Genomic DNA, 18,868 nt, shown 5'->3' with positions numbered 1-18,868 from the left:
TGAGGGAGGGAGGGCTCCTTTAAATAAGGGAAATGGGAGGGATTGAAATTTTGGGGAGATTTTGAATTTGTGTTTTTGCGGGCTGTGAAAAAATACTACTCATTTAAGATCTGACGGTGGATATTCACGATTCGTGTTATGCGTTTTATAAAGGGTGTAGATTGCGGATCCATGACGTGGACTATGGGTAATTGAAATTTCCATTTTCACATTTCACCTGTTACATTCAAAAGTTGTCAAAAACATCCTCACTTGATCCATAGGTTTTCGTAGTCCAATTTTATTTTTCGTCCTATCTTATTTGCACCAACACATCGGCTATAAACCATTCGAATAACCTATACTACGCTCATTACCCACTCTTATATAATAGGGATTAATCACGGAAAGACTAACGTCCTTTTCCATTTGTATACGGTTGTCCATTAATCTCTACCAAATCAATCGTAAGTCGTAACTATCACATTTTTAAACAACTATCAGACTGTCTGACTTAACCACATACAAAAATAATCAATAAGTATTTCTTTTGAATATATGATATTGATATGCATATAAAAACTATTTACTTCATCTTTAAACTATTTCTTTTACACCTATAAAACGTAAGCTTAATACCCGATCACCGACCGGGTAAGAAAATAAACTTATATATACCAAGAAATATATGTCAAATTATTGAAGATGTATTATGAAAAGAGAAAAAAGTCTTACAGTTTTGTCTAAAATAAATGTTTGGTTGTTAACTTTAATATTTTTTTTTTACGTTTTATATTACTACTTGTATCTTTTTAAAGGAAATAATAAAAATTGTTGTACATATCACTCTTTTATATCAACTTTTTTTCCCCATTAAATCACGTGAGGAAAAGGGAATGTAAGGACAACAATATAGTTTTGTTGTTGTTCCGATCATTTACTTATTATTTTTATTTTAAAATGTGTTTACAACTTTTTATAATTATAAAAATTTTCTTTTAGTATGATAAAATGAACATAAAGTTAAGATATATTTTAGCAAATGTGCACTGTGACTTGTATCATACTAGATTTAGTTCCCACATAAAATGCGAGCTGTTGAATTAATTTGTTTTAAATATTCTATTGTTTACATTTATCATTGGTCTATTTAATTTATACATTTATTAAATTTCAAGTAATTTTCATGTCTACATTTATCATTGAGTTGCCATAAAAATTGATATTGGTGACTATGAAATGTGTCAAAATGAAAACTATAAACTTGAAATATATATAAAAATGTGGAGACAAAGATATGGAGAAAAAAATATAAAAATAAATACAAAGCTAATATGAAATGTGGTGAAGAAAATATAAAAGTATATAAAAATTTGAAACACAGTTTTTTCCTTCTCCAATGATGTTTGAAGGATAGCTTTTTTTTTTTCTTATAAAAGGTTGACACCATTATGAGTAAAAGTTTTTTTAAACAAAAGGTTGAAAATCTTCAAGCTTTTGAAGGAAAACTTTTTTTTTTATAGAAAGTTTCATTTTATCCCCTTAAAATTTTCATTTGTAACCTTGCTTTTCTATATTTTTGTTTTCTAATTAAAATTGCATAATAATCTAGTTTGTTTGATAATCACACTTAATATTTATATTTTTTAAAAACAAAATTTATAATCGAAAACATCTTGTCAAAACGAATCTAATGAGCCTAAATTTATTATAATTTTATCACTTTTTAACTTATTGAAAAAGTACATCTTAATTACTATTTTTATTATATTAATAATAAAAAAAGAAAATGAAAATATGAGATAGAATTAATAAAAGTTATTGGATGACTTAATCATTATGGATGCTCTAGACACTTATAATTTCGTACAACCACTCTCAACTTTGTAGAATAATAATTCCCCATTTGTTTCTTCAAGGCATTTACAATCATAGAATTGCAACTATCACACCAAATATTGTAAGGCATCTTGAACCTAGAAATTACCCAAAAAAAATATGAGGAATTAGCTATTTCGGTTCCATATTCAGTGATACAGCCCATGTTTCTACTCGATAGATGTCCAGATAACTTGTATAACACACCACCGATTAGAGTTATACTAATTGTCAGTAAATCCAAACTCAAATGAATTTCACAGGAGCATACCAACATAGCATCTGCTTAATTAACTAAAAAGATAAAACCTCAAATGAATTTGCCATGTATTACCACTAATTGATAGATAGAGAAAGATGTGTGGAATCTTTTTATTTCAATTTTCAAAAGACCCGCTCATTTTAAAACCCCTTACATACACTGATACACATCCTTAATATTATATACAAATAAATAGTAATGGATATATATATAAATAATATATGATATTATACTGACATAAAAAAAAACCTTGTTGGTCACCTTAGATAGCCAACACATAAATTATTCTTATGTCACTTGGTATCCTTCTTTAGTAGGATAGGAAGATTAGTGATTGTCAATACTCGACCTAACCCGAATAACGACATGTCAACCTATAGACTTGATTTTTCTCAAGTCGGATCTAGGTTAGGTTTTCATTATATTTAATCTAAATAACAAAATAATCAAAACTAAAATATATATTCAAACAATTTGTTTGTATCCACATTCAGAACATACTTAGATAGTTTTTGAAAGGTTTAAATTACTCGTGAATATCGGAAAGTCGATCTGTTAACTCAAAGAGTCAACCCGAATCCAACCCAAAAATACAAGGCTAGTGAGTTGACAGGTCAAGAATTCACAACACTAATCTGATTTTTTTCAACCGGTTTCAGGTCGGGTTGATCCTATGGTAGATTTAAGGTCCTTTTAGCTCCTGGATAAATCCTAAATTGGCGATTATAAATTTGTAGGAGGCTTCAAGTTGAGATCTACATTATAAAAAAAAGGGTCCATCTCATTTTGATTGAAATATCGTGTAGATAGAGTTTGTATGTTTAGTCACGACGGCTATTTTCATTGGGATAAAGACCCTTTCAAGCTGTATCAACTTGATCGGTTGAGTGGAGACAACTTCAACCATTGGATTCAAAATCATATATCAATAGTCAAATTTGATCTTAGAATTTTGATAAATAATTTTAATCCAATAACTTCGACCAAACAAGTTGGTACAACCTAAAGGAATCCTAATCCCAATAACGTGGGTTAACCCACTCGATAAAAACTCTTATTTATAAACCCTTATAAAACATATTAAACTCTATTTTGAGTAATTTAAGCATTTTTTCGATATCTCCATATTGTCCCTAATTCACATATTATCTCTAATCATAATTAGACAAACACGCTACCAAGATCTAACATAGAGTTACTTATTTCTCTTCTTCCTATTTACACATACACATATCAATTCATCGCCCACAGTTTCGTATAATCATCACCTTTTAACCGCCGCAACGCGCGGACACCAATCCTCATCCCTTATAAAACATATTGAATTATCCTATTTTAGAAAATTCAGCACTTTTTTATACCCAAAATACCCTTATTTCTTAATTTCAATTCTCCAATACACCTAATCTATACTTTTATACTATCTAATAAAAAAACAACTCTCTCTTTAAATGTTACATAGGAAAATTATCTAAAATAACATTAATGATTAAATTATACTACCATTCATTTATTTTTTAAAATATCTTCATTAAACTTTTAAATCAATTAATTTTACATCGATTATCTACATCACTTGACGCCGCTTCCACCACCAACAGTCACTTCCACCACCACACCTTCGTCGTCAAGATCACCGCCGCATTGTACGGGTACCGTGCTAGTACTTGAAATGAAGATCAATATTCAATTCTTGATATGGGGTGTTCAAGTATTATTTGAGGTAGTCATATATACGTTTAGTTGCACACTAATTATGCATCTAACACTCATATATACGTTCCTGTCTCATAGAAATCAGTAGTTCCAAATTTACTAGAAAGATATTCGAATTTATTAATGGCAACTTTAATTTTAATTGTAAATTATAAGAAGTGACATAGCTTAAATAGGTAACTATTCACATTTCAGATGAGCACACAACATTTGAATTGGAGATAAGCAAATGAACAAGAACATAATGACAAGTGATCAGATCGATGAATCGTAACTCACTCTTGGTAATTAGCAAGTATGCTTTCTAATTCATTTCTAGATATTGTAAGGAAGGCATCCATTTGTTTAGCAGGAAGGCACACACCAATTTCAATGTCTTCGGGTGAATCTTTGCTCGCATTGAGAGATATCGAATCATTATAATCAAGTGATATAGTTTCATATTTTTTGGGATTCCCCCACCCAAAATCAAGATTGTAAACATTCTGCTTTGAAGTTCCTGCCACACCTATTGTGGGAACCCGAACATGAGACTTCTTAAGCCATGTCTCTGCCTCTTTAAGCACTCCTTCCTTATGGTTTATGGTTTTCTTTATCGATGTTCCTAATACTTCAACCGCATTAGAAAACCCTTGCATTCCTGTTAGCAAAGAGGTATTAGTTGGGGTCGAACATACAATGAGACAATTCCCAAAATAAGTTTGAGGAACGGGTGGATCCAAACGAGCTCTCAAATCTATGATACAAACAAACCGTTCTAGCTCATACTCGCCCTTTTTTCCTTCAACTTGAAGACGTGATTTTGCTATGCAACTCCAAACGTAACCACAACACACCGTGTATGCTGATACATACTCTAGTTTTGGAAGTTGAACTAGAAGCCATTTCTTTACCCGGTTAATTTGCGAACGGGTCAACACAAATGTTGCTCGTACTTTGTCAGGCAGGGGAGCTAATTGAGGTGCCTTGTATGTTTCACCAAGAGTTTGAACTTGCGGTCGACTCAACACAATTTCATCAAGAGAATTTGGGTATTTGATCACCACTCTATCATAACACGGCAAAGATCCACTGGCTAAGAATAACTCATCCGTTCCAAATTTAAATATTGAAGTCCATGCCATCAAAAAATGATACCGAGTTTTTGCATCGCAAAGAACATGAAGGTTTGTTAGCCCGATGGTTATGCCATTGTTTGGGAAAATTGTTACTTGAATTGAAAACAAGGGGATTTTCACGAATCTAGACACCTTAAATGCATCTTCAAGTAGAGGCACTAGAGGGTGAAACTTGTTACAATCTCTAGGATGGTTTCCTTTAAGATCATTGAAATCAAGATGATTACACTCGGCAAAAGTAAGCATCACGGAGTCACCTTCCACATGAAAGATTTCGGGTCGTTTTTCAAGTCCTGAATGATTTGCATTAGGCAACACAACCAAGTTGCTTGCAAATGGAAAAAAGTGTTGAAGGGTGATGGATAAGGAGTGTTTGAGGTTGGGAATGACTGTTTCAATAAAATGCGATTTTGAATGCGGGAAGTCGTAAAAGAAAAGCTGGTGAACCGGATGGAAGAGAAGCCAAGCAAGATCGAAGAAAGTAAGAGGGAGTGATCTTTCTCCAACAGAGTTGGGTGGTGCTGAGATCTTGCATTTCTCAATCACATTCAAGCAAGTCATATCAGCCATTTCTTTGTATCACAGATAAGTAGTAAAAAACTACCTCTTATCTTAGAATAATTTGATAAATATCGTAATTGAAATGTGATGGTTCCCACTTTTGCATTGTTGAAACGTGCCTTCAATTTATCACTTTCAATATCAATTATTGATGCATTTAACATCATCAGAAATTCCAAAATACTTGTACAACCACTCGTAAAAATTGAATATGCTGAACTACCATTTTGAGTGGTGGTTACTTTACCAGCTCTTTTCTAAATTGTTTTCTATATATGTTTTAAGTGTTTAACTAAAATACGGTATCTGCAATGTTGCTAGTTTGTGTATTAGATTATTTTTTTAATAAAAAAAACCTATCTTAATCTTAATTTTATCTTAAAATATATTAAAAGACAACTGACATAACCTCAATTGACCAATCATAAACCACAATTTCTCAAAATTAATTAAATCAGCACATGTCTAGATTAATTTATACCTTTTGGTTTTCTATTACTAGTTTACACTTTAACCCAATTTAAAAATAAATAATATTTTATCGCATAATATTTATCTAATAACAAAATATAGCTAAAAGTTAGATAAGTTACAACATTTGAATTAATACGAATTAATATTTATATCAATATCTTATTTTATATTATTAATTGTAACCAAACTAATTGTAATATTGTTGTTATTAATAATTCTAATCTGATTATAATTAGGATAATTATTGTTGTTATTAGTAATTAGAATCAAACTATATTTAGGATACAACATTTTCTTATATAAACTAAACCTTACAAAAAAATCACAACACACGAAATCATTGAAAACCCCACGAACTAGCTGTTACTTTTATTGTTCTTAACAACCATGACTAACGAAAACAAAATTACTTTTTTGTATAGTAAAAACTTTGTTCCACCATCCAACCTTGATATGATTATTTTTTTTAAACAATGCGTTGGTAGTTTGTAGTTAGTAGTTAGCATTTGAGATACATTCAATATTTACGTTTGAATATCTCAATTTCTTTTTTAAGTATATTTTACATTTAACGTATAAGTATTTTTATGTTTCATATACTAACTTTTATATTGATAATATTGTAAAACCCGTGTATTTGACACGGATCTAAAATTTTAAAAAAAACTAATCCAAAATCATAATATTTAAACACTCTTAAATCACATGAAACAATCACCATAAAGATAATAACTGAAATACGTTAATGAATAATATTCATCCTGTCTAAAAATTCAGCCGTTCTAAAAAAAAAAGGCTATTACAGCTTAACAAAAATTATTCAAGGAAGGGGATACTTCGATGAAACTCAAATATGTTTGTTTAATACTCCACACATGGCAAAAGTCTTGCCTGGGTAGCCCTCCTAAAAGTGGATCAACTTTTGTAACATGTTTTTATTGCCATTTTTATTGAGTAGAAGACGTGTGGTCGAAAAGGGTTACAAAAGAATGAGAGATAAAGACATTATATCTTATTATCTTTGATACCAATGCCGTCACCAACCCTCAAAGTGTTATCAGTTTGTTAGCCCTTAGACATTGTCGTTAGGGTGCTGTGGTTGGGGCTTCTGCAACCACCGTCGTGCAAGGCTTCATATTGTTCCCAGCATGCTGATTGAGTCGATGTTTCTTTTTGCTTTTTAGTGTTAGAAGTGAGTTAGAATGTATATTTTAATCAGATAGTTGGGTAGTAAAAATGAAGTTTAAATGTGAAAGATGGAAGTTAAAAAAAGTTGTGTGTAGCTGATGTGACAGTAGCAAACTCAGAATTAAAGACAAAGTGGGTTTTGGGTTGACAATTGTATCTTTTATAAACTTTATGTGTTTGGAATTGTGGTTTCTGTAGCATGTTGTGGGTTTTTTTGTATTCAGTAATTCAGACTGAAGAAATAGAGGCTCAAAAAATAGACATCTGAACCAGTTTTGTAACAAGTTCCTTAAGATGAACCGAACAAGCATAAATATAAACAGGCACTTCCACAATACTCTAATAGTAAGACAAACACCACCAAAGCCATAATGTCTATAATAATAATACACTTGAAATGATTCATTAAACATAGCAAAAGATACAAGAAAAAACTACTACTCGTATAATTCAAGCCACCACTTCAGAGATTCCACTTGTAAAATAAGGTTAGTAGAATCAATGAAGCATCATATAACCCCACACCCACAATTAAAAACACTAAACCATGTAGTTTCTACTAAGTCAACATACAAGCGGTTTGAGATGGACGAAGGCAGACGCGAACCTCGTGTTCCTCAGGTCCAACACGGTGCTTTGGCACGATTATCTCGAGCATGGTCCCTGTTTCGTCTCTGTAAGCTTCAAGCTTAGCGTCTTCTGGGATGGCTGTTGGAAGCTGGATTTCCCGAACAAATTCTCCAGGCAGACAATGTTCAGGTGCTGGATCGGTCATCTTAAACATCCGTTCTTGCCTTTTTAACACCGGTCTACACCCTGTGCTCACACACGAGATCTTAACAATTCCTTGTGAGAGTGTGTTCCTCCATGTAACTTTCACCCTTTGAAGATCAACGCAAGGTAAGCTTACCACAATCAAGAAACCCTCTTCGTCTTCATAAATAGTCTTGGCAGCTGTCACAGGGCCATAAGCACTTTTCAACACCCCAGATATCTCGCTTACCCAATGTCGTTCAGCGTGATGAACGTCAAGAACTGAATCTGAGCTCTCGTCATCGTTGATACGAGGAGAGTTGTTCTTCCTTCGTTTATTATTACAACTAGCCAAAAGATCCATCCCATATACGTTTCCATTTCCATTCAAATCACCGTTCACATGATCTAATAGTGGCGCCGACTGGTTGAAACCAGTACTGCTTAACAATCTCTTCGTCTGCTGATGATGATGATTACCATTAGACAAATTGTCTTTCAAAACTAGAGGTCGTTCAATCTCGAAATCCGTACTCGGAAGATTCCTCCACGAACCAAAATCACTCGCTTCAAGAGTGATCGAAAAGTTCAAATCTCTCCCCGTAAGCTCCATCCACCGTCTCCTTTCTTCCTCATCCAACCCCATCAAATTAGGCGAACGAACAACTTCAATCCCATGAACACACTGAGGATTCGACAAACCCCTATAATGTTTCCTCTGCATCCTATGAGACCTAACAAACCCTTTATCCGCACAAAAAGGAAACGGCTTTTCCCCTTGTCGAGAATGACCGTTCATATAACTTCTCAACTGCATCTTCCCCAACGCATTCTCGGGTCTTTCCTTAAAAGCCCACATATACATATTCTCCATATCATGTTGAACCAAGAAAACATCCAATTTCAATTGGGACTTATCAATATCATACCCATTATTCTCCCTATTCCCCTTATTGCTAGTATTCTTTGACTTATCATTCAACGCCGGCTTGAAATAAAAGTTAAAGAAAAACCAAGCACCCCACATACTGTCAAGGCGTTTAGCCGATTTTTTCCCAATCTTAGTAACACCAATATGTGTTTCACCATGATAACCATGATGTCCATGTCCACCATCTAACATATCACAAGAATCATTTGACAACATTATTGAAGACGACGGCGGCGGCGGAGGACTAGGCTCCGCCGACAAAGGGAGGTTAATATCGGGCGGCAGACTAAGATCCACCGCCCGATTCACCTCCCTATCAAACAAACTAGAATCCATTGACAAAAAATGATTATTATTATTATTATTATTAATAATACTATTGTCCATGGATAACGTTGTCAATGGATCCTCTCCATTCATTATATCTTTTGGCGCAGGCATAATTATATGACAAAAACCTTAACTATAAAAATGTTTTTTTTTTTTAAATTTAATTAACTAAATGAATTATGAATCAGTCTACGTCATACCCGATATGAATAATAGCACATCGGAAACAATTAAATCGTCTCAATGGCATTTTTTTTTATCTAACAATTCCTACCAAATACAAAAAAAGCTGACAAATTAGGGGGGTTTGTTTGGTAATAATGATAAAATAAATATTATAAAGGTGAGATGAAAAAGGAAATTCTGATAAGTATGGAAAAGTCAAGATATTGAGAAGAGATAAGGGATAAAATCGAACGGTACCTGTGAAGACAACGCATCGGATCGGTGTGTGTGTGTGTATATATATTTTTTGATGGGTGTGAGAATGAGGGAGAAGATATAGAGAGTGGTTGTTCGTTAAATATAAGAAGAAGAGGAAGGAGAAGGGGAAGGTGGCGTGTGTGTGAGATTGGAGATGGTGGGGGAAAGGGGGAAAAAGCCTGCACCAGTTGAAGCGTCCCGGTTTTGTTGTATGTGACAGCTTCATCAAACGGCGTCCATTCCTGCCGTCTTTCTCCGTTTCTTATTTATATGACACGTGCTCTTTTTAGTTTTTTGGTTTTTAATTTTAATTTTCAATTTAACTTTGTTGAAACAGTTACATTATTTTAGTATGCAAAATGATTAATCAATCTAACTCATATGTTTAAAAATTAACCTAAAACCGTAAGAATCTGACATGTGGATTTCACTAATTCTCTTTCCCAATCTTGCCCACTGATTTTCCACATGTCATCATCTTACTATTAGTCATATCTTTAGACACACCAATTAGGTTGATTTATCATTATCTTTTTAGTATATATTTTCGTTAAATCTTCAACTGTTTAACTAAAACTAACTTTTTCATGAATATGTTTTGTTTAAAAGTGTGCAACAAACCAAAAAGTAACTCGTAGTAAAAACTCGAACAGGATGTCATTTGGTAAAAAGATCAGTATATTGGTTCAAAATTCAAGTAAATGCGATGTAGCAAAATGCAAGTAGTGATACAGGGTGTGTCACAAGAAGATTGAATGACTAAAAAGGGAAAAAAAATGTGAGAAAAAAACCAAAAAATAACCCATGCATAATAAAAATCTGAAAGAGATGCAATGTATCAAAACCCAAATAATGGTACGGGGTATGACGTGGACGAATAGTAACTCGCCATGGAGGCGAGTTATTGTTCATTAGCATGGGTAAAGGCCTTACGTTGTTGGACTTCAATTGTCGTGTTGATACATTCTTGTTATGTAATTAGTTAAGAGTAATACCACAAACATCTCAAAAATCTTAAGTATCAAATACATATATTTAATATGTGAAAGAAAACCAAAAACCGACAATAAAATAAATGTTGAATGAATATTTTTAATATATTAATTGAAAAGTCAAAAATTAACATTTTTTAATAGATTAATATAGAATAGTGTACACTGTCAAAAATATGCATATAGAAAGAAAAAACTAAAAATCGAAAAAGATATAACATCAAAAAACTAAATGAAAGTTACAGTATATTGGTTAATAGCATCAAATAATTGAATGAAAAATAACATCAAAAACATGAATGGCATTTTTCAATATATTAGTTAAAGACTCAAAAAGGAAAAAAAAAAAGCACAAAACCATCAAATAACCTGAAGAAATAACCCTATTATGTGGAAAAATCATAATAGTGGTACATGATGTAATCAGAAAAAAGTTGAATAAAAGTTTTCAGTATGCTACTTGAAAACCCAAAATGAAAAAAATTATGAAAAAAAACCAAGAAATAACCTAAAGGAAAAAACCAATCCGGATGTAATGTACCAAAATGTGAATATTGTTATTGTGAATGACCAAAAAAGATTGACCGAGTATTTTCGATATGTTAGTTGAAAACCGAAAAGGAAAAAAAGTGTGAAAAAAACAAATAAATATTCGAATGCAAAAACCTAATCGAGATGCGATATGGTAAAATCTAAGAGTGAAACATGATATGATGTGGGCCAACCAGAACCCGCCACGTAGGTGGGTTTTAGTTCATAACGTTGGTGATAACGATATTGCAATATTTTGTGTAGGGATAGACGTGAGACTGCATCCTATGCTGATTTTGATACTAACAGTATCAACCCTGTAAGGCCACAAATAATAATTAACAATGTATTGTATATAACATGTATAATCAGTCAGTAGCTTATCCATTTCAATGATAGTAATAATATTATCATAGTTTACTTAAAGAAGGATGAAGTGAGGAGAGGGTACTAACACCATCCCGTACTTATCATAGCGTAATGGTGGTGGGGCAATTGGGGATTACCATCTCGTCCTTTTTTTCCCCACATTTTCATCATTTCGTAACCGTTGAGTTAAACATAAAAGCTAAGAAAAAAGATTTGGGGTGGGGTGGGGTGGGAGGTTTATATTCGTACGTGCTTTGAGAGCATTATAAAAGACAATGTTGGACATAAGTCACCCGTTTGAATCAGGGTTCAGTGGGAACCGTGGATCAATAGTATATACAAGTATACAACTCTGAGAACGCGCAAAATGTTTTTAATGGAATTGGAATCTGACAATGGAATTAGAATTTGAAAGTTTTGAAATCTATCTTGTGTTTGGTTGACAAAATTCAATAGAATTTAATTAATGGATTATGAATTTAAACTATTACAAATAACAAAATTATCCTTTGTTAAACTCTTGCATTACTCAATTTAATAAAATAGTATGATACTACTAATATATAAAAATAATAAATAATATACTTATAAATAAAAAATAATAAATTTTATTACTAATAAATGTAAACAAATAAATAATAATGATAATGATAATAATACAAATATTAATTAAAAAAATTATCAATAATAAATAAATATTAATAATAACAATGATAAATAAATAAATAATAATATTAATAGTAATAATAACAAAATCATATTTTTAATAACAAAATAAAACAATTAAATAATAATGATAATGATAATAATTATAAGAGTTTTAAAAAGTTAATAATAAAAATAAAAGTTTTATTAAATATTAATAACAACAATAATAAATAATAATAAACATGTGATAAAATATTAATAAATATTATCAATATTAATAATAATATAAAACAAATAAATAATAATGATAATAATAAAAAACAAATGCAATAAAAAATTATAACATTAATAAAATTAATAATAACAAATAATTAATAATTAAAATATTAATAAATATTAATAATAACAATAATTAATATATGATAATAATAAATGATAATAAATAATAATACTAAAAATAACAACACGTAAAATAAACAATAATAATAAATAATGTTAATAATAATAATAATAATAATAATAATAATAATAAAAATGTTAATATTGATATAATAATAAAAATAGTAATATAATAATAATACGAAAGGGTCTTTTTATCAAATATGGAATTCAAAACATTCCATGGGTTTTGTGATGGAATTCTAAATTCCATGTTTTAAGGAATTTGATGGAAAATATTGAAATTCCAATTCCATCAATTTGTCTAACCAAACATGGTAAAACTTGGAATTCAGATTCAAATTCGAAGGAATTCCTTAGGATTCTGCGAACCAAACGTTCCCTTAAAAAAATAGTTGGTATTCATTGGCGGATCCATATAGGGCAAGGGGGGTTATGGATAGACAGAAACATTATTTTGGCAAAGCAAATTTAAAATGTTAGTTTTACGATTTGTATTTATTTCTTATATTTACATTTTTGAAGGGGCAAAGATAGAAATGTACCTTTAAAATGAAATTTTTTTTACATTGTACTAAAATTGGGTTGGGGGCAATTGCTACCCCCATGCTGAATCCGTCCATGACCATAACAACCTCACAACTGTAAGTCCCAACTATTACTAGATGGGTGCTGAAGACACCTCTATGTCAATGGTGAGAGTACTTTGCAACACTATCACTTAATCTGGACGTGACCAGTTTAAAGTGAGTAGTGTACCAGGTTAACTGGAATGTTACTTATTAAGGTGACAAGCAGAATAAGTAAATACAATGCAATAAAGTAACTGACAAGTTAGAAAATATGGTGAGACAATATGTATTTTTCAAGTGTGTTTTATTTATTGATTGTTAAATAAAATACAAGATTGTTGCGGAACCAAGATAATACAAAGATGTAAATATCCTAACAACCTATGAAATACAATTGATCTATACTTGGAAATTCTCCTAACAATCGAAACACTTAAAGATGTGAAATGTTCCTTTTTACGATTAAGAGAATATTGCACAAGTTCACCAATATTGCAGAATATATGTGTTTGCAAAGTTGTTGAAATGCTTGAGCAAGGACCTCTATTTATAGTCGAAGTATGAGCATTGGGATCTCAAATTCGACGTACAAATATGGTTGACAGCACACAAAAGTATTAGTAAATAATCCTTTGTGTGTGCTAAATAAAATAAGACAAAAGGTTACTTTGTCCAGTTAAAAGGATGTAGTGTAAAAGGTCCTCCTCGTAATCAGTGTAAATTAATTTACGCTTTTTGGTTTTTCATCACCAATTTACACTTTAACCCAATCTAAGACAATTAATTTACACTTTTTGGTTTTTCATCACCAATTTACACTTTAACCCAATCTAAAACAATTAATTTACACTTTTTGGTTTCCCATTACCAATTTACACTTTTTAACCCAATTTAAAAATAATTAACTTACATTTTTTTATTTTCCATTACCAAATTACACTTTAACCCAATTTAAAAATAATTAATTATACTTTTTGGTTTTCCATCACCAATTTACACATAAAAATAATTAATTTACACTTTTTGGTTTTACATCACTAATTTACAATTCACCCAATTTAAAACTAATTAATTTACACTTTTCGATTTCATTGGTAATCTATAATATAACTCACGTACGACAACCAAAAAAGAAGTTATGATCAACTACAAAAGAGTTTTTCTTTTTATATACTTTACCCATAATTAATCATTATTATTATTTTTTAACATTAAATTCCTATGTTATTGTTATTATTATTTCTTTTAATTTAGTTTGTTGTCCATTATAGATTCGTTATGGCTTTTTCTTCAACAACAAAAAATATGACCACATTAGATCATTTTGAAGATCTAAAGCCAACACATGTTAACCATCATTTACGACTCCGTGTTATGCATGTATGGACTGTTTCGGAGTGGAACAACCCGAAGAAAATCAAAACATTCGAGATGGTCTTTGTTGATAAATTGGTATGTATTATTTAAATTATATAGTTTACACTTTTAGAATATAAGAAACTGTAAAATTTATTTAACAAAAGTTGGAAAAAAAAGGTAAACTGGAATCAATATTTATATGGAGTTAATTTTCGTATGTTTCTTTTTTAGCTTTCGTATTCATTAAGTTGTGATATATGACTTAACTAATCTTAATATTAAATTTTGTATTTGTAACTTATATTAACTGTTAGGATTTACGACTATATCTAATATAAGAAACTGTAAATTTTTTATTTAACTAAAGTTGGAAAAAAAGGGGTAAACTGAAATCAATATTTATATGTAGTTAATTTTCATATGTTTCTTTTCTTTACCTTTCGTATTGATTAAGTTCTGATATATGACTTAATTAATCTAAATATTATATATTAAATTTTGTATTTGTAACCTCTATTAACTCTTAGGATTTACGACTATATCTTTTTATAACCTTTTAGATATAAAGTCTAAATTTGCTATGAGTAGGGTTCTAATTACTTTAATATATTGACTTTGATTATTTTGATATCATTTTGAAAGTAGCTCATTAATGGTGTATCCTTAAGATTTACGACGTAAAAGAGTTGGTCACCAGCTGCCACTTTCTAGGAGCAACCTAGGTTCGAATCTTGCTAGAGGCAGAATTGAACTTAAGTGGTTGACTAACCTTGACACTATCCCTACTAGGGGTTATGTGGGTACCAATTCGGTACATAGGATCAAACGGTTACTATCAATTTACCGTTTTTAAGCTTTTAGATAAAAAGTCGAATTTTGCTATGATTAAGATTATGATTACTTTAATATATTGACTATGATTATTTTGAATCTGTTTTGAAACTAGCTCATTAATAGTGTATTTTTTTAGTCGTTGTTATTCTATCAAGGGAAAATGCTACATATCAAAATGGTGTTGAATGTATTAGTATGATTATTTAGCATGGTGGAACAATTCATAATTTTAGTTTGTGTATGACAGATATATATTTCCGATCTTATGAAAAGCATGATATCAATTTTAAATAATACCTTTAGATAAAACCCTTTTAACCATGTTATGTTTAGGATTTAACACAACAGTAGATGGCTTTGCAAGGTTTTTTGCTCGACTTTTTTTTATCAAGAATTTGTTCCATATCTTTCTTGCATTAGCTGATAAAATCATTTGATCCACGTTTGGAATGTCCTTGGTTGGGTTCATTTTTTATCCTGAATAATTTTTCTGAATCTGTATGCAAATATGTTTATTTGATTCTTATGGTTAATTTGTTTGGGGTTTATTTTTTAAAATTAGTTTAAATACATAGAAACACACTAAGAGAAATTACCAGTTTTTCCATGTTTTTATTGCTATTTATAGGTCACTATTATACATGGCTCGGTCAATGGTGAATGGAAGAAAAATTTTAGGAGTATTTTGAGCGATTGAGTGACTATTCAGCTAGCAAATTTCCAAGTTGATTTCGGTATATCTATTTAATATATTTGAATTCCAATTTTTTAGCTTTGATTAATATATTTTAAGACTACCCGTCCATTGGACGGACCTGAATACTAGTAATTGTATAACACTAGTTGTTTTAGATAGTATATCATATTAACATGTCTTTTATCCACGGTTAAAAAATGACAAAGACTTAAAGGGTGGTTGTATCATACTGTTTTTCTACGTTAAATAGTTGATACTACAACAATAATTGTGGCAACTTTTGAGGTGGAAGAATCTAAACCGATATTAGTAATGGGTGGTTCTTTCCTACTAAGATTGTAGTTCGCATAATTTTCACAAAAAGAAAAATAAAAATAAATTGTACTTCACATCACTCAATCTATATCAACACGACCTAATGCGTACTTACATATGTAAAATGTGGCGATTTTAACCTATAGAAAAACTTCATATGTAACAAATCAATTGTGTAATATTGAAACATAATTGGCTAATATTGAATTAAGATGAGCAAGTTAATGTCTTTTTATTAGGCTACCTGTACAGCAAAATTCATGTAATCATCTTTAACAGACGCCAATTATTTTGTACTAGTATTTAGGAAAGTAAAATGATAAATCTTTCTAAATATTAGCTTAAAAATCCTTTTAAAATATTAAGAAAATGACATGTGATATTCATTAATTATCTTTCCTAATCATGCTCCTGATTTTTTTACATGTCAACATCTCATGGTTAGGAGGATTATTAAGCTATTTAATTAGGATGATTAATCATTTTCCGGAAAGAAAATTATTGTGGGTCATCTTATTACTTGGTTCAACTGATGATCAACTAATTACTCACTTAACTAGTAAGTACCCAACTCGTTTTAGATAAATTTGCACTACTGATTTATCTTAATTTTAGTTTTCAACCTCTTAATGTAGTTGTATCTAACTTTGAAGGTTTTTAGTTTGAAGTGAATTCAAAATTAATCTCGATCGTATGACTTTTGACAATTTCAATCGTATAGGTAATACACATTTTTGTAGTTAATATTTAAATTCCTATATATTCTATTTTCTATTGGCAATAATTTAACATGTCGTGATTGGGCTAACTTTCAGCAAATAATGACATTTCTTTAGTCTTGCAACCTTCGTATAGTTTGATTTTAAAATTGTTGACATGGATCACATATATGCTCCATTGCTACATCGCAATTATTACCATTATTTTAACTTACAAGGAATAGTTATTATTCTACTTTATTGATATTTTAAACCTACTTTTCTTGGCAGACAAAGTAGAAATTTCCACTAGGATGTGGAAAACGACGAGTCAATCGAAAACGTGATGTGTGTTTTACCGCGATCAGTCATACGTCTAGTTTTAGACACATTCATTCATCAAAAGTTATATGCGTAATGCTTTTCAAAATTAAATTGTATTCGATCTAATAGTTGAAGTTTGTAACTATTGATAGCACATGTATTGGTAAAATAGTTTGAACTCGTAACTTTATGAATGTAAAGTGAAGTATAACTAGAAAGACAAACATAATATATGCTTAAAAAGTAAAATTATACTCTCTCCGTTTCATTTTAATTGTCCTATTTTGACTGGTCAAGTTTTTTTCTTTCGACTTTGACCATAAATAACTTTGTTTGTGTTATATATTATTTGATGAAAGTTGTATCAATGAAAAATACATTTAAAACTGAATCAATTCATATATATCATATCAAATGTTATATAACACAAACAAAATTTGTAACACACGTCAAAAATATGGATTTCCAAAAATTTTCGCCTAACAGCGTCAAAGAAAAGCGGAAGTAAACTTTAAAAGACCAAACCAAAATAATCTATTTGGTTTATTTATTATTTGGTGTTACTAGCCATATCATCAAAATAAGTTCAATTGGAAACCCATCGATTGTCCAAAATTAAACAACCAATCACAATATCAATTCAAGACATAAACATCTTAACATTAAACATATGTCTAAAATGAATAACCACTATGGGTAAACTATAGTTATCCTCAAATGGAATCTACCCATGCATCGTACTTTAATCATCATCTAGCTCAAGCTTGTTAAACCTGAGGGAGCAACACATTTCAAGAAACAAGTGTTATCTAACGAATTAGCTAAGTAAGATAACACGTGGTTTATAAAGCATTTGTCCATTTAAAACTTTATGGAAAATTCATTTGAATCGTTAAGGCACAAATCACATCTTACATTACATCTCACATAACATATTATCACATCAAACATCTCCATATAGAATGGGTCATCCTAATGTGCCTAGTCATCTTTTGCATCTTCACGTATAACATCTAACATCTTTGCATTTGTGACATAAGTCACGCATCTCATATAACATATACATATCATTAAGTGTGACATAAGTCACACCCGACTAGATGGACAAACCTTACGGATGTACATCAATGTCGTTAAGGAATGACAAACCAATCCCCGAGTAATCCTATGTACAAGACAAGTGGGGTTGGTAAGACCTCCTGTATTACTCTCCATGTTGTACCTCGTTGCAAGGAGCCACCCAAGCAACCACATCAAACGCACAACCCTGGCAAAGGCATGTACGGGTTAAGCTTAACACTTCTCACATCATTTACGAGCTCGATTTACATCACATATAGTTTAGGTGTCCACGTTACCTAAACATCATCACATATTTATCTTTTACGTTTGGGCCCTTAAACGTGCACGTGTCATGGCAACTTAATAAGTCTAGTGAACTAGATGAACAAGTCATATAATCATGCACATTTCACATATCATCAACATATACCACATTTCAATTCATCTCAAGACAT

At 30.7% G+C, this 18,868-nt stretch overlaps 2 protein-coding genes across 3 annotated transcripts; both read right to left on the bottom strand.

Annotated features, from left to right (window-relative positions):
- Positions 1-3,930: 3,930 nt before the first annotated feature.
- Positions 3,931-5,606, bottom strand: LOC122584226 (malonyl-coenzyme A:anthocyanin 3-O-glucoside-6''-O-malonyltransferase-like). The gene has a single exon (XM_043756447.1). The coding sequence runs from the start codon at positions 5,521-5,523 to the stop codon at positions 4,111-4,113; it is 1,413 nt and encodes a 470-aa protein (XP_043612382.1). The 5' UTR covers positions 5,524-5,606; the 3' UTR covers positions 3,931-4,110.
- A 1,916-nt stretch (positions 5,607-7,522) lies between these two features.
- LOC122601094 lies at positions 7,523-9,736 on the bottom strand. 2 transcript variants are annotated; one of them, XM_043773872.1, is made up of 2 exons: positions 9,614-9,736; positions 7,523-9,045 (listed from the first exon to the last, which is right to left on the bottom strand). In XM_043773872.1, the coding sequence occupies exon 2, from the start codon at positions 8,954-8,956 to the stop codon at positions 7,736-7,738; it is 1,221 nt and encodes a 406-aa protein (XP_043629807.1). In that variant the 5' UTR covers positions 8,957-9,045; positions 9,614-9,736; the 3' UTR covers positions 7,523-7,735. The 2 variants fall into 2 exon arrangements, with proteins under 2 accessions (XP_043629807.1, XP_043629801.1); XM_043773866.1 differs by having other exon boundaries at positions 7,523-9,694.
- Positions 9,737-18,868: the final 9,132 nt, after the last annotated feature.

This window comes from Erigeron canadensis, chromosome 1, assembly GCF_010389155.1.
Source record: "Erigeron canadensis isolate Cc75 chromosome 1, C_canadensis_v1, whole genome shotgun sequence".
Classification (NCBI taxonomy): Eukaryota; Viridiplantae; Streptophyta; class Magnoliopsida; order Asterales; family Asteraceae; genus Erigeron; species Erigeron canadensis.
The sequence above is the reverse complement of the archived record's forward strand: the minus strand, read 5'-3'. Positions and strand labels throughout refer to the sequence as shown.

Excerpts from the sequence above, each read along its gene's own strand:
- LOC122601094 (XM_043773866.1), bottom strand. The coding sequence starts at position 9,301 with ATGCCTGCGCCAAAAGATATAATGAATGGAGAGGATCCATTGACAACG.
- LOC122584226 (XM_043756447.1), bottom strand. The coding sequence starts at position 5,523 with ATGGCTGATATGACTTGCTTGAATGTGATTGAGAAATGCAAGATCTCA.